The sequence below is a fragment of the Camponotus floridanus genome, unplaced genomic scaffold, assembly GCF_003227725.1.
Source record: "Camponotus floridanus strain SB8 unplaced genomic scaffold, Cflo_v7.5 scaffold93, whole genome shotgun sequence".
Lineage (NCBI taxonomy): Eukaryota > Metazoa > Arthropoda > Insecta > Hymenoptera > Formicidae > Camponotus > Camponotus floridanus.
Window position 1 is genome coordinate 467647 of NW_020229864.1, and position 17492 is coordinate 485138.

Sequence of the window (17492 nt, forward strand, 5' to 3'; positions counted from 1 at the left end):
ATGGCGGATCCAAGATGACGGAAAACTTTAATTTGAAAATTGGTTCCCGCCCATCGAGGCGGGAAATAAAATTACCAATAAGATACTAGCAAAAGAGACAGACATAGGCCGGTATTCATAGTCCGATCTTATATTTAAGATCATCTTAAGTCTGCTTGGAGGTTGACTTAAGACCTCATTCAACCAATCAAATAGCTGCGTAGCATTTCAAGCTCGAACTTAAGACGATCTCAAATATAAGATCGGACTATGAATACCGGCCATAGGCCTCCCATGTAGTACTTTTCTCTCTACAGCGGGCACTCGCCTGTCTATCGTAATGCTCAATCCAGTATATGTCGATGATTTTACCCAATTAGCGAAGCGATATCAGCAGTGGCGTAGAAAATACCGCTTCGTTGATTGGTTGCTGCCATCGACATATACACTAGACTGAGCATTGCGCATGAACGTAAGAAATAACAGGATAGAGCATAAAGTACTTTTTAGACGAGGGGAGTAAAGCTTGAGGGGTAAGGGGTTTACAGTCGCGGCCATCTTAGATGGCTCAGATTTAGCGTTTATTTTCACGTCGCATGAACGTGAATCGAGTAATATATGAGAGATTCCGTGAAATCAACATCTATCATCTGAAATCGCTGTGTCAGAGCGAATCATTTCTAAATATATTCATAAAAAAATAACGCGTGTGATTAATAATAACGCGAGTGTGTGTTGTTAATAATAATGCCGGATTGTTGGGCAAAAGGCTGTAAAAGCCGAAATAATAATAGTCGGAAGAATAAAGCTCAACTGCAATGGGAACAATCTCATAACAAAAAAATTACATTTCATAAGTAAGTGCTTTATTGCAATCAAATTACATATGTTATAACTGTTTTATACGTTATAATTTTTAATATTAATTATTGTATAATTATAGAATACCTAAGAACCCAGAAAAACGAAAAAAATGGCTAGAAAGTATGAATTTAAATATCGATATACCAGAAAATGCAAAATTGTGCTCGCTACATTTTGAAGAAAGCGCTTTTGACAGAAGAGATGATTATTATATTAGAATCCGGCCTGGTGTCATCCCATTTGTATATAAAGTATAAAGGATTAATTTAAATTATAAATATAAGGTTAAATATGTAACATTTAAGAAAATATATATTTTTTACAGGGCAATGCAAATTTAAGTAACATAGAAGCTCCTCAAAAAAAAAACAAATTACTAAACACAACAAATCAAGAAAATATTGACACCAAGACATATGAAAAAATACTTAATGCAGAACAAAGTATGTTTATAAGACTCAATAATAAGAATAGATTGTTTATAAGACTCAATAATAAGAATAGATTGTTTATAAGACTCAATAATAAGAATAGATTGTTATAAAATTGATAACATAACAGAAAATAATTTAAATAATGATTCTTTACAGAAACTATAGAAGATAATTTTGATTTTTCTGGAACAGTGATTGATAGTACCATTAGTATTCCTAGCACTTCTAAAAGTAATTAATCTTTCTTATTAAAATAATTAGTCTATCTTCTTGAGCCTTGAAACAAATAATTATAGATATTTAATTAATTTCATTAAATTATTGTATATTTTTATACAGCGATTGATATAGACCAACTAAGGACACCACGCAAAGTTAAACACCAGGAAACGATTGTTTCACCGCGTTTGTTGAAAAATACACCAAGGAAACAAATACTTGAAACTGCATTGATTAATGTAAGAAAAAATTTTATCAAGAAGATAAGATCTTTGCAGCAAAAACAGAGAAGATCCGCGAAATGTATTGCAAATTTGAAAAATGTATTGACATCTTTGAAGAAGAAAAATTTTCGTGATTCGCAACAGTTGGATATTTTAAATAATATAGGTACGTTCAATAAACAATTATTACTGCGTCAAAATAATAAAATTAAGAAAACATTAATGCGTAAACAATACGAGCCCAAGTTAAGATCGTTTGCTCTAACGTTACATGTTTACTCGCCACGAGCGTACGCATTTGTTAGAAAAAAATTTGATACATATTTGCCTCATCCTAAGACAATTTGTAAATGGTACAAATCAGTTAACGATGAGCCGAGTTTTAATGCGGAAGCATTAAAGTCAATTAAATAACGCGAACTAATTAATTATCCGATGTTTTTATATGTGACGAAATGGCCATAAGACGACATGTCGAATATGATGGTCAAAAATTTATAGGATATGTCGATTTAGGACCTGATATTGATTGTGGTAACGCTATAATTAAAGAAGCATTAGTGTTTTTAGTAAATGTAATAAATCAGTCCTTGAAAATTCCCATAGGATATTTTTTGATAAACGGTTTGAATGCCGAACAGAAATCTAATTTAGTTATTAAAGCATTAAAAACTTTGTATGAGCATCATATAATAGCACTAACTTTTGATGGAGTCCTGTTAATTTAACAATGTGCAATATTTTAGGATGCAATTTAACGTCTACTACATCTTTTCAGACTTATTTCTTTCATCCAACAATACAACAAAAAGTAGTGGTATTTCTTGATCCTTGCCATGCTCTTAAATTATTACGTAATTATCTTGGAAATTATAAATCAATAATTGATGACGAGGGTAATATCATCCGATGGAAATATTTCATGAAGTTTCATGAAATCCAAATAAAGGATTACATTTAGCCAATAAGTTAAGAACACAGCATGTAAATTATCAAACACAAAAAATGAAAATAAAACTTGCAGCGCAAATCTTCAGTGCCTCTGTAGCTGATGCAATAGATTTTTGTAAAAATGATTTAAAATATTCCGAATTTGCAAATTCAACACCAACAACATAATTCATACGATTAATAAATGATTTTTTTGATATTTTTAATTCGATAAACATGAAACAAAGATGATTTAAACAACCATTGCGTAAAAATATTAGCTCCATTATTATTAACAAATTAAATGAAGGTTATAATTATCTTGCATAATTGCGAACAACAAAAAATAATTCATTGTTAATTCAGTTGAAAAGCAAATGTGGAGTGATTGATTTTATGATGTGTATCAAAAGTTTATTAGAAATTTACAATAACTTAGTTGTTAGTCAAGACATTTTACAGTACATACCATGCTACAAATTTAGTCAAGATCACATTGAATTATTTTTTGGTTGCATAAGAGCTAAAGGAGGTTGCAACAATAATCCAAGAGTTCGACAATTTAAAGCCGCTTACAAAAAACTTCTTATTCATACTGAGATTGCAGATATAAAAACCGGTAATTGCATCCCTTTGCAATTTTACATATTTCTTTGAATCCTGAAAATATTATTAATCAATCGATTTCAACATCACGTTTATTCGAGGATAGCAGTTGTGAAGATAATAACAATAATTTCCCAGGTAGCACACGGTCGTTTTAAATACATTTCTTAAACATATCCAATATTTTTTAACCGTAAAGCATTAATAAGAAACGTTCTTATAGAAACGCTTTTAAAATCATAGTTAAGGAAATGTATTTTTTACGTTTCTATAGACAAAATAAAAACTAATTTTTATTAATTTCAAATTAATTTTAACCTATATATACATATGTACATACATATACATATACATACATACATACATACATACATATATATACATACAATATATATATATATATATATATATATACACATATATAATTAGTATGAAAATATACTATATTAATTTCTATTTACAAATATATGGATAAGATCACTAATTGTAAGAATCATTATTTCATTGATCTCTAGTAGAAACATTTCTTTTTTGTTACTTTATCTTATATCTTATTAATTATAGTCAGTGGGAGTAAAATTTTACCGCAAAATCAGTAATCGCTAGTTCGTTTGTTTACCGCTATGGCGCGCTATTTTTCTCGTACTTACGTTTTAATCATGAGGATTATATAAAACTTGCAAAAGGCGACAGATAAAATTAAAAGTATCACTTCGATTTAATTTCTGATACAATATCAATAGAGGAATTTCAGATATTAAATCGATTTTATAAGTTGGACATGTCTGGCGAATAAACATAATCTGTTCATTATATATTAGAGATGTAAAATAAATCATCATCTATTTAACATTTATATTTTAATATGCATGTAAATATAAATAAAATTTTTAATTTTATACGAAGTAGATAGATTAATATTACTAAGTAAAACAGTCAATGTTACTAATTCTTTTACTGAAATATTATTGATTTACAGTGCTATAATAACTTATAACTGCATATCAACTGTATATCAGTAACAGTCTGTTTACTGTTTTCAGTACACTGATTCATTTTTAGAGTGTGTATAAATGTATTCTTTATTAATTCCATAAAAACCAAACGTTTTACGAATAAAAGAAAAAAAATATATTTTAAACATATTTTTAACATTTTTTAAACGTTTTTTTATTAGAAAAGAAACGTATCTTTTAACGTTCTTCAAGTGGACATTTTAACCAATCAGAAACGTTTTCAAGAGTTGGTTATAAAACGTTTTGAAGAAACATTTGTAAAACGTTTTTAAAACGAATATGTGCTACCTTTAGATTTAGGGTTAGATTTACCATTGCTGCCAGATACAGTTCAACTTTCTCAATATTCTACTCGAATAATTGTTTACCTTGCTGGTTTTGTTGTTGCAATTTGAAAAATGTGATACATTGTGATATTTGTGTCAGAGCTCTCTAAGGAAATGAAATACATCAGGAATACTCTTTTATTAATATTAAAAATCGTGGAGAATTGACACTCCCTTCGTATGATGTAATTGTTATTTGTAAAACAGCAGAAACTGTTATTCGTTTTGTTCTTCGCAAAAGTGGCGGCAAGCGTTTATTAAAACAAATGTCAGAAGCTTTTTTTTACATCATTGTTGCATCGTTTTATTGAGAACAATAATGTATTTCATAGTTTGGAACAGCATTCCTGCGATCAAATTCCGTTACAAAATCATGTGGTTCATTTAATAAGAGCAGTTGCTTTTAAATACATTTAAATTAGACTTTATTTTATAAGGCGCAATATAGAGTGAGGCCCAGTTGCGCACAGAATAAATCGGACACAGAACTCTTTCGGACTCTTTATTGGTCAACCGTGCTAAGCCTCTAAGCATCGGTCGATATGATTGGTTATGTCCGTTTCTTTCTGCGCGCAACTGGGATCCTCCCGCAATATAACTGATAACGAAAACAATATAAATATAAGGCAACAATTTAACAAAATAGTATTATTTAAAGAGCAATAATAGAAGATAAATATTTAACTTTTTAATTTTTTTATTTAATTTTTTTTTTTAACATGTTTGATTAATCACATATTATATGCGCAAATGCAGTTTTTACGAAGCCAAGCTGCATTTTGCATATGCGCGTAATTGATTAGACAATTAAAAAATTTATTTAAAGATATTAACAAAATTGTACAAAAGTTTATTATTATATTTTATCATATTTTAAATAAGTTAAGAGAGTATGTAATAAATTTTATTCAAAAAATGTAACAAATTTGATAACATTTTATTCTACTCAATTATAAATAAAAAATAGTGTATTAAAATATATATGTATATGATATATAAAATATATATATATATATATATATATATATATATATACAAACATATAATATGTATTTTATTCTTTTTCTTTTACATGAGAATTTCTTCGTTTTAAGGAATTCAAAAATATCACACTCCGTAAAATTAATACCCACAGGGCACAAAGACGACTAAAACTGGACATATTTTCGTCAAAGACGTCTTTTAGTTAGAAACAATAACCGACGAAAAGTCGACTAAAAATCGACTCATGATCCGAATTTAGTCACTAATCTGTCAAGCCAATAAATGACTAAAAGATGACTAAAAGACGACTAAATCATATCATAATTTTTAAACGAAACATATATATTTCAATCCCTAAATAATAATATAATTTATCTATTTCATATAAAATTTTACATAAAAATTTTGTATAAAAATTTTATTTATAATTTATACTTGCATATTGCACTTTACATCTTAAATAGATAATGGAAAATTATTTTCGTTTATTCGCCGGACATTTACTTGTCCGACTTATAAAATCAATTTAATATCTGAAACCCGTGCTTTAGATCAGAAATTAAATTGAACAATACATTTTTAATCTTATTTGTTATCTTTTGCAAACTTTATATAATTCTCATAACTGAAACTTAAATACGAGAAAGATAGCGCATCGCACGTCGCGTAGCGGTAAATGAACGAACTAATACATGCTTGCGTGCTTGCGAGAAACTTTGACCTCCGGATTGTCATCCAAATTGTGGACGTCCAAATATTGACTGTTAACGGATGTTTTAAATCGGATGTGACGATGGACGTTTATTTTATGTCCATGGACGTGCGGACGTAAAATGGACATAAAATGAATGTCCATAGAATGTCTTGTGTTGTCTGGGTTTGGACGTACAAATTCTAGACTTTAAAAAGTCTACGAAAGGACGTCTCGTTTTAGTCGTCTTTTCGACATGACGAAAATACATCTATAAGACGTCTTTTTCGCCATGTCCAAAAGTCGACTTAGAAAAGACATCTTTTCGTTGTCTTTTAGTATTTTGTGCCGTGTGGGTATCCATTGCTATCTTACATGCCTCATTCCGTTGTAATAGATATTTCTTTCCCCTCACCCTTTGAGCTTCACCCCCGCAGCAATACACTCTGCCCTGAGGTGTTTACGACAATTAATCGGATCTTTGATCGGATTGAGCAGTGGTACTCAGCGATAGACTTTCTAAATTTCCCTAGATTAATCCGAATCAATAATGTGTCTCTGAAGTAATCGAATTAGATTAACAATTTATTCTTATTTTATAGAAAACATTTTATTCTAGTAAAATACATTTGTTTATTAATATATATTTGATAAATAAAGATATATTAATTAAAAGAATAATAAAGTATCTTTTATAATTTCTTATAATGTTTTTCACAATTTTTTTGATCAGCTCGATCGCAATTTCTTTCGATAACTGTTAATCTAATTCGATTACTTCAAAGACACATCATTGATCCGGATTAGTCTAGGGAAATTTAGGAAGTCTATCGCTGAGTACCACTGCTCAGTCCGATCAGAGATCCGATTAATTGTCGTAAACACCCCTGTATTTCTTACGTCCATGGCATTGCGATAGACAGGCGAGCGCCCGCTGTAGAGAGAGAGATACTACATGGGAGGCCTCTGTCTATCTCTTTTGCTAGTATCTCATTGGTAATTTTGTTTCTCGCCTCGATGAGCGGGAACCAAAGTTACTAATGAGATACTAGCAAAAGAGATAGACATAGGCCTCCCATGTAGTACTTCTCTCTCTACAGCGGGCGCTCGCCTGTCTATCGCGATGTTCAGTCCAGTGTATGGGTGACGTCCCATGGGCGCGTATTACGGGCGTATCTCATGCGCGCGTATCGGGCGTATCGACCTCCGATCCGCCGTTTTTGGTACGCTGATGATCCGCTGAATTCATTATTCGAGCGGATCGCTGTGCGATACACTACACGTATTATACACGTGATTTGCTCAATTCAGTTATTGCAATATATAATATTTTAAAAGGACGGAGGACAAAGAAAATATAACACCTATAATAATGCGATGTGTAGTAATATAGGTCGACAAACGCGTTTTTTTATTTTGTTTTTAATTTTTCATATAAAATGTATATAATGCATACATTCGGAATATTTTGCATCGTAATTCTTTTTGATAAAAAATATTATAACTTCGTTTAAATCATTTTACCAAATAGAAAATGGCTAGTTTCGGAATTCATTTTTGATAGAAAAAAGCAATCTTATTTGAAAAAAAACTTTTGAAGAGATTTCACTTTATAGATGCATGCTTGTGTGGGTGTGTCAGTACGCCGGAGTTTGATCTTTTTATGTCCCATGGAGCGGATTACGTGAAAGCGAAATCACTGGATCACCAATCACGAGACTGTTTCAACATAATCTTTATCAGAATAATCCCGTGGATTGTCGATCCGCTGAATCCGCTACCGCATAATTCGCTCCATGAGACATAAGAAAATCAACTCCCGCATATCAAAAACGGCGGATCGTTTGTCATTGGTCGACTCGATACGTCCGATACGCGCGTATCGCAATAGGCCATGGACCTATTGCAGCTGAATCGCGACACGATTATTCATGTTTACAACATGGTATTCTCTATTTTAATCATGAGCGTACGCATATATGGACGCTACAGTAATTGTTTACTTGTAAATTGTTCGCCTTGAAATAAAAATGTACATTCAATATTGTTTATCTTGAACGTACCAGTATTCTTGACATATGTCAACTGTGCTTCGGACGTCCAATTCGAAAAAAGTTGTCACCATTAGAAGTTATTCACTACCGAAATTACACATATCTACTTCGACAGTTACAATGAACAGTAAGGTATATATCTGTTTTGATATAAAAAATGTTTTAATTATATATAAAGTGGAATATTTATGAAATCTAACTCGTTTTTTGCTACTAGGAAATATTAAAAGATGAATTTGCATTTCTAAATTTTTTTAATATAATATTAATTATAAATCTATTTTTACAAATATTTAATTTAATAATTAGTTTTATAAATTATTATTTTATAATAGTAAATATAATTAATATAAATATTTTTTTAATATTTAAATATTTTATATTTAAAATTATAATTTTTTAATTTTAATAATTTATGATTATTAATATTTATAGTAAATTGATTTAATATAAAATTTTTATTGATATTTAATAATTTTATATTAGATAATAATTATATTATGATATATTGTAAAAATAAATTTATTTATGTAATTTAATAATTTTATTTTAATAATATTAAAATTAAATTTTTTAAATAATTATTAAATAACTTATATGTAATTATATTTATTATATTAAAATATAAATTAACAATAAATAAAAATATGAAAATAATTCTGATGCTTTATCTATTTATGCTATATATTATTATATATTTAGGAACAGGAACATGGAGATTACAGACTAGAAAGAGATACATTTGGAGAATTAAAAGTTCCAAAGGACAAGTACTATGGCGCACAAACTCTTCGGGCATTAATGAATTTTCCAATTGGTGATACATTTGAACGTATGCCTGTAAGAGTAATACTGTAAATAATTCATCAAATTTATCTTTCAGTTTCCTTTTTATTAAATAAATTGCTTTTGTGCAGTATGGAGTAATAGTTGCTCTAGGTATATTAAAGAAAGCTGCTGCAGAAGTGAATAAAGAATGTGGTTTCTTGGATCCTAAAGTTGCTGATGCTATCAGTAAAGCTGCAGATGACGTAATAAGTGGAAAATTATATAATGATCATTTCCCATTAGTTATATGGCAAACTGGATCTGGAACACAAACCCACATGAATGTCAATGAGGTTAAATTACAAATATATATATATATATACAGGGTGGGGCATTTATCTTGAGACAAGATAATATCTCGATTGGAGTCGATTATTTTGAAAAAAGTTTTAGACAAAAGTTGTATGGTTTCAAGAGGGACATAAGATGGTGTTATTAGTTTGATCTTGAAGAGCCACCTGAAGGACACGCGAAGGTCAGCTCCAACTTTTTAAATGGGACACCCTATATGCTCTTGCATATTCTTGTAGCTCATCTCAAGAGCTTTCCAAAACACTATAATTAAGTTAGTTTTCATTAAGTACTTTCCAAGTTATGAGGCTTGAAATCATTTTTTAATTTTACATAAACCGTAAAATATCTTGTAAAATATTCATTTTTCGATTATTTTACCTTAATACTTTTATGTACAAAATAATGAGAGGAATCAATTGGTGTAAAGAAAAGACATAGTTATTTTTAAGAAAAAATATGTAATTGTTAATTGCAAATTACATTTTTTTTTTCGAAACAACTATGAGTTTTCTTTACACCAATTGATTTTTCTCATTATTTTGTACATAAAAGTATTAAGGTAAAATAATCGAAAAATGAATATTTTACAAGATATTTTACGGTTTATGTAAAATTAAAAAATGATTTCAAGCCTCATAACTTGGAAAGTACTTAATGAAAACTAACTTAATTATAGTGTTTTGGAAAGCTCTTGAGATGAGCTACAAGAATATGCAAAAGCATATAGGGTGTCCCATTTAAAAAGTTGGAGCTGACCTTCGCGTGTCCTTCAGGTGGCTCTTCAAGATCAAACTAATGACACCATTTTATGTCCCCCTTGAAACCATACAACTTTTATCTAAAACTTTTTTCAAAATAATCGACTCCAATCGAGATATTATCTTGTCTCAAGATAAATGCCCCATCCTGTATATATATATATATATATATATATATATATATATATATATAAAATAAAAAATGTGTGTGTGTGTGTACACACACATACACACACACACATACATATATACATACACAATAAGTTTCAACATTATATCAAATTATGTTTATGATATTTCTTTGATTAATAGAAATGATTGAAAATACTTAGGTTATTGCCAATCGTGCAATTGAAATACTTGGTGGAGAACTTGGTTCAAAAAAACCTGTGCATCCAAATGATCATGTTAATATGTCACAAAGTAGCAATGATACATTTCCATCAGCTATGCATGTAGCTGTCGCTTTAGAAATTCATAAAGTATTAATCCCTGGTTTGGAAAGATTGCACAAAGCATTAAATGAAAAGGCAGAAGAATGGAAAGATATTATAAAAATTGGTAGAACGCATACCCAAGATGCAGTTCCATTAACATTGGGCCAAGAATTTTCAGGCATATATCTTTTTTTAATTATTTATAAAATAGCTTATTACAAAAAAAAATATTAAAATATTTTATATTTGTTTCTCATACAGGATATACTACACAGATTAAATATGGTATTGAAAGAGTGAAGGATACACTTCCAAGATTATATCAATTGGCTCTTGGTGGTACAGCAGTCGGAACCGGTTTAAATGCGCGAAAAGGCGCTGTAGAAAAGATAATTGCAAAAGTCGCGCAACTCACTGGTTTACCATTTGTCCCTGCTCCAAATAAATTTGAAGCTCTGGCTGCACATGATGCGATTGTTGAAGTACATGGTGCTTTTAATACAGTGGCTGTTTCTCTGATGAAGGTATATACACGCACACACACACATTAATATTATAAAAATATGTTTCTTAATTTATATTCTATTAATATTTTTTTGTATGTAATTTGCATAGATTGCAAATGATATTAGATTTCTCGGAAGTGGGCCTAGATGTGGTTTAGGAGAATTATCTCTTCCAGAAAATGAACCTGGAAGTTCTATTATGCCTGGAAAAGTAAATCCTACACAGGCTGAATCAATGACTATGGTATGCAGTCAAGTAATGGGTAATCATGTGACAATAACTATCAGTGGTAGCAATGGTCATTTTGAACTTAATGTTTTTAAACCTATTATGGTTGCCAATGCTCTGAGATCTGCAAGACTATTAGGTGATGCCTGTTCATCATTTGCAAAGAACTGTATTGTAGGCATTACTCCCAATATTGAGAAATTACAAAAGAATGTAAATGAAAGTTTGATGCTTGTCACAGCATTGAATCCACATATTGGTTATGATAAGGTATCCATATATTTATATTCCTTGTAAAATAAAATGAAAAAATTTGTTTTAAATTCCAAGTTTATTGATATTTACTAGAAATTTTTATAACTTTTTTATAGGCTGCTGCAATTGCTAAGCATGCACACAAAGAAAAACTCACGCTAAAAGAATCTGCATTGAAACATGGAATAACGACGGAACAGTTTGATCAATGGGTCAAACCTGAACAAATGCTTGGCCCGAAATAATTTTCATGTTAAGAAATATTTAATAGAAATATGCACTTCAGTGCTTATGTTAATCAATATAACTTGATATAAGAAAGTGTTAATAAATATTTATTACATAACAAATTACAAAATATTTACATTTTTTAAATATAATAAATTTAAAAATATAACATTATCCATATTCAAAATGGATATTATCAATATATACGCATACGTTATTTATAATGTATAATATACATTATATTTACTTAAAATTAAATTTAATATAGATTATTATGATTTTAATTAATATTTATACAGTTCAAAAATTTCTATTTGATTATTATACATTTTTAAACTAATTTAATTAGTGTAATTAGTTTATGTACAAATTGTATATAATATGGAATTATATATGTATATATATACACACACACATACAGGGTATCTATATATTTATCACTACTATCACACTTATTATCTACATATATGATTGAGATAAGACATAGTTTTGTATGTCTTTTTTGTCTGTTATCAACAAATACATGTTTCAATGATATACTAAATCAAATCTGCAGGTCAAAGAGCACATAGTTCATTTCTTCTTATACACTTATAAGTGAAATAACTGTGTTCATTTCTTCTTATACACTTATAAGTTAAATGACTGTGTCACAAGGAAAGACGAAATGAATATATTAATTAAAGCATGCAAAATTTATAATAAATTAAGTATTCGTTATTATGGTGGAAAAGTTGGTATAATAGGAGTACCATTCGATAAAGGGCAGGTAAATAATAATAAAGAAATAGTATAAAACTTGCAGTCCTCATTTACTATATTATCTATATATATATATATATATATATATATATATATATATGTATATGTATGTATGTATGTATGTGTGTATTATATTCAGGGTTGAGTAAGTTTATATTTTTTTAAAACTAAATAAAGTTAAAGTTAATGGGTTAAAAAATTAATTTAGTTATGTTAAAAGTTATACAAATAAAAAATTAACTCAATAAAAGTTACGTTAAGATTAAATTAACGTTAGTTAAGATAAAAGTTAAAATTTTGAAAAGCATTATTTCACTTTATATTAAATTAGATTGTAATTTTAAAATTAGACTATTCTAAATAATAATAATATGAATCATCAAATAAATTTGGGGGGAAAGTTAATAAGTTTAAGTTTATGTGTTTTAAAAATAATTAGTTAAAGTTAAAAGTTAACTCTTTTTAAAATAACTAAGTTGAGTTAAAAATTATTAACTTTTTAACTTTTTTTTTTAACTTTTAACTAATCAACTAGTTATTACCCAACTCTAATTATATTATATACATACACACACAATATAAGTTATCTATATATCTAGATTATATATACATATATACATATATATATATATATATTCGTTCAATGTATATATATATATATATACATGTATATATATATATATATATATATATATATATATATATATATATACATTGAACGAAAATATCAATGAAAACTAGCATAAAACTAGCATAAAAAATTGATAAAATCAATTAAAATGAAGACAATAAGTCTAACAGGAAAAAGAAGGCGTAGCCCATGGACCAAATGCAATTAGAGCCGCAAATTTAATATATGAATTAAAAACATTAGGTATAAAAATCATCAATACATATTATTTATCCTTCATATACACACTTATATGTGTACAATATTATATAATTTATATTCATTTCTTAAAAGAGTTGGATGTACAAGACTATGGTGATATATTATATGATACAAATAATATAAGTGATGTAAATAATATGTCACATTTGGGTTGCATAGCAAGTTGTACAAGTCGTTTATCTGAACAAGTCCGACAAGTATTACGAGATGGTAGGCAAGCACTAACAATCGGTGGTGATCACAGTTTGAGTATTGGCACTATCGATGGACATGTGAAGGTATTTAATAGTAAATATGTTTGTATATAGGAAAAATTAATAAAACTATTAAATCTGGATATTTATATATTTTTTACAGGAAAAACAGGATATAGGAGTGTTATGGGTAGATGCTCATGCAGATTTAAATACTAACAAAACGAGTGAGAGTGGTAATGTACATGGAATGCCTGTAGCATTGTTAACTTCTGAATTAGCTGATTATTGGCCATATTTACCAAACATGGATTGGCAAATGCCAATGTAAGAATAATGTGTTTGAACATTTAGACTTTATTCTATTATTTAAATCGATGACTATTATTTATATCAATGAATTAAAGAGAATAAACTTAGTATATATAAAAAGTGTAGTCGACCAAACTAGCCAGAAATTTGTTTATTAATACGAAGTTTCGACCATATGGTTGTGGTGGTCCTTATCAAGTATATACTGGAAAAGATTTATAAATAAATTAATTAATTAATTAACGGTTTGAATAATATAACACGCATAACGAATTAAAGTGTAAACAATTTTACCGATGTAATAATAATCAGGGGGCAGGCATAGACGATAATCTTGCAAAACTGCACAAGTCACATTAACAAAATTGTTTCTTGACGAAGTCTCACACGGATGCATCAGTTTCTCTCAAATTCGAATCTAGTTAAATAACGCTTTTGTTCGACTATATGGTTGTGGTCCTTATCAAGTATATACTGGAAAAGATTTATAAATAAATAAATTAATTAATTAACGGTTTGAATAATATAACACGCATAACGAATTAAAGTGTAAACAATTTGGTCGACTACACTTTTTTTCAATGATCCTTTGATTATGATCGACTAGCGACATTAAGTTATTTTATAATTTTTAGTATATATAATTTTTTACAGGTTGTCCATCAGAAATGTAGCTTATATTGGTTTGAGATCGGTGGACCGCTATGAAAGATTAGTAATTGAAAAATTTGGTATTACTGCTTTTGGCATGGAAGATATAGAACGTTATGGTTTGTATATAAAATAATTATATGCATCAATTATGCTTAAAATACATATGCTCTAAGATTAACGTTTTCAGGTATTCACGATGTAATACATATGGCACTAAATAAGATAGATCCTCATAACTCAAGATCTTTACATGTTAGTTTTGATATAGATGCATTAGATCCTCTCGAAGCACCTAGTACTGGAACTCCAGGTAGTTGATTATATTAATGTATCATTTTTATTAACAAATTCTTATTCCAATTATTCTATCTATGAATGTTTACAAACTGCAGTCCGTGGAGGATTGTCTCTCAGAGAAGCAATCAATCTTATGGAAGAAATATACAGAACGCGCCGATTGAGTGCTATAGACTTAGTAGAAGTTAATCCACAAATTGGCAGTGCACAAGATGTAAAGATTACTATAGAAGCAGCCATACATATTATTCAAGCAGCTTTAGGATATACCAGACGTGGTTTGAGAGTGCCTAAGGGTGTAACTGATATACCACTACAAACATCTTAATGATATATATCTTGCTTCCATTTCATAATTCTTATGTGACTTTATATTTTAATTCAATTGTTCTCAAAAAAATTACTTAATATAATAATGAATATTAATTATAATTTTCACATCTATGTAATTAATTAAATAACTTATATTGTCTTACAATCATATTTTAACATACTTTATATATTTTATATATATTTTTAATAGAATTTTTTGTTATTACTCATTTATCTCACAATCTTTTATTACGAATGTTTTTCCAGGTATATTATCAAAAGTAATTTCAATTTTAGATATCTCATATTTATCTTCAATTTTATGTTCTAATAATATCTCATAATATAACTTTGCTTTAGTTTTACTGCCTTTAAGTGGAACTTCAAACCATTTATACTTTGTTTTTTGTCCAAGAATTTGTTGTCCATTGCCATAAGTGATGCGACCTGATGTTACTGGTTCTCCAAGATATGATATAGCTTTCTTATGCGCATGAAAGATATTCATTACATCTTTGTGAGATTCGCTCTTTCTAATATCATATTGTATACGATAATGAAAGGCATAACCCACACTTGCTGTTATAAATCCTCCCAAACTTGCTATTTTTACAAGTGTTCCATTTGATATCATCTATAACAAAAAAATTATATTTTGATTTTGAAAGAGTATCTCCTTTTTTTTAATATTTTTGTCTGTTATACTTTAAAATCTCCATATATTATTATATATAGTCTTCTTTTTCCTTCTGTTTCTTTATTCTCTTTGTTGGATTTCTATCTCATAAGGGGTCTATTCGTTTTAGCTGCACTGCTGCACTAGTGCAATAAGTTAGAAAGAGACAAACATACTTTCCTTCACTCTAAAGGTGCAATTTTATTGACGCTAAAAAGTAGCGTCAATGAAATTGCACCTTAACCAATTGCACTAATGCAGCAGTGCAGCTAAAACGAACAGACCCAAGGATGCAATATTGGGGGGTGCGTTTCCACCATAGACCTTATAAGTATGGATTGGCAATACGTATCAGACTGTGTCCGGAGGAGGTTAGAGAGAGAAACATACTTTTTGGTACTTCTCTTTCTACAAGTGCAATGCATACTTTCGGACACTTGTAGAAAGAGAAGTACTAAAAAGTATGTTTCTCTCTCTAACCTCCTCCGGACACTGCTTCTCTACAGAAACTATAGGCAATTGCCAGTCCATATCTGTAAGGTCTATGGTTTCCACCATCGACATATACACTGGACTGAGCATCGCGATAGATAGGCGAGCGCCCGCTGTAGAGAGAGAGGTACTACATGGGACGCCTATGTCTGTCTCTTTTGCTAGTATCTCATTGGTAATTTTGTTTCCCGCCTTGGGCGGGAACCAAAATTACCACAGCCATTGTCTTATTGCTCGACTATGATTGGTCGATTCGTTTAAGTCTTAAGTTTACTGTCTAAGTTTTTTTTATGTGCTCCAGGCTTTACACGTCGTCTACAATGGCAGTAGAATTAAGGCCCGGTTCCACAACTCGAGTTAATCCGAGTTTAATACGTTAAACTGGGTCCTAATTGGTCCATTCACTACTTAAACTCGGATTAACTGGATTGTGGAACTGGGCCTAATGGATTAAAGCTGTAACTTAAGGAATTGACCAATCATAGTCAAGCATTAAGAGAATACTTGACTGTGATTGGTCAATTTATTGAGTTACAGCTTTAATTCATTAATCCTACTGCCATTGTAGACGACGCTTTACTGACTACGTTTCGCTGCTTACATTTTTTCGTGTGTCCCACGGGCTTTACACCTTAAGATCATTCTATAATGGCCGTAGCATAAGATTGTAAGGCGTAAGGGCCTATCCAGACAAACTTGCATAGGTGCATATGCATAACATAAGACCACATGGACCAATGAGCATCGAGTATTATGTTATATAAGTCAATATGGCGACTTAATACTCGATGCTCATTGGTCCATATGATCTTATGTTATGCATATGCACTTATGCAAGTTTGTCTGGATAGGCCCTAAAGGCCGCAGCACACACTTTGGGATAAGCGCATAACCATAAGCATAAGGAAATTGATTGGTCCCCAAGTATATGCATAAGAAAATGAACCAATCAATTTTCTTATGCTTATGGTTATGCACTTATGCAAAAGTGTGTGCTGCGACCTTTAGACTCAAGAAATTGACCAATCACAGTCAAGTA

At 29.6% G+C, this 17492-nt stretch overlaps 3 protein-coding genes across 4 annotated transcripts; all 3 read left to right on the forward strand.

Moving 5' to 3' along the window:
* The first annotated feature begins 534 nt into the window (after positions 1-534).
* On the forward strand, positions 535-2796 carry LOC105256516 (THAP domain-containing protein 2-like). Of its 2 annotated transcripts, XM_025415019.1 has the most exons (6): positions 535-836; positions 923-1094; positions 1169-1286; positions 1434-1508; positions 1617-1886; positions 2499-2796. In XM_025415019.1, exons 1-6 carry the CDS (start codon positions 727-729, stop codon positions 2546-2548), a joined length of 795 nt encoding a protein of 264 aa, XP_025270804.1. In that variant the 5' UTR covers positions 535-726; the 3' UTR covers positions 2549-2796. The 2 variants fall into 2 exon arrangements, with proteins under 2 accessions (XP_025270804.1, XP_025270805.1); XM_025415020.1 differs by lacking the exon at positions 1434-1508.
* Positions 2797-8351: 5555 nt separating this feature from the next.
* LOC105256515 (fumarate hydratase, mitochondrial) lies at positions 8352-11986 on the forward strand. The gene is made up of 7 exons (XM_011266470.3): positions 8352-8459; positions 9030-9167; positions 9245-9448; positions 10540-10822; positions 10906-11168; positions 11260-11649; positions 11751-11986. Exons 1-7 carry the CDS (start codon positions 8352-8354, stop codon positions 11877-11879), a joined length of 1515 nt encoding a protein of 504 aa, XP_011264772.2. The 3' UTR covers positions 11880-11986.
* A 295-nt stretch (positions 11987-12281) lies between these two features.
* Positions 12282-15388, forward strand: LOC105256513 (arginase-1). The gene is made up of 7 exons (XM_011266469.3): positions 12282-12631; positions 13426-13498; positions 13589-13794; positions 13874-14037; positions 14677-14792; positions 14864-14986; positions 15069-15388. The coding sequence occupies exons 1-7, from the start codon at positions 12530-12532 to the stop codon at positions 15299-15301; spliced, it is 1017 nt and encodes a 338-aa protein (XP_011264771.1). The 5' UTR covers positions 12282-12529; the 3' UTR covers positions 15302-15388.
* Positions 15389-17492: the final 2104 nt, after the last annotated feature.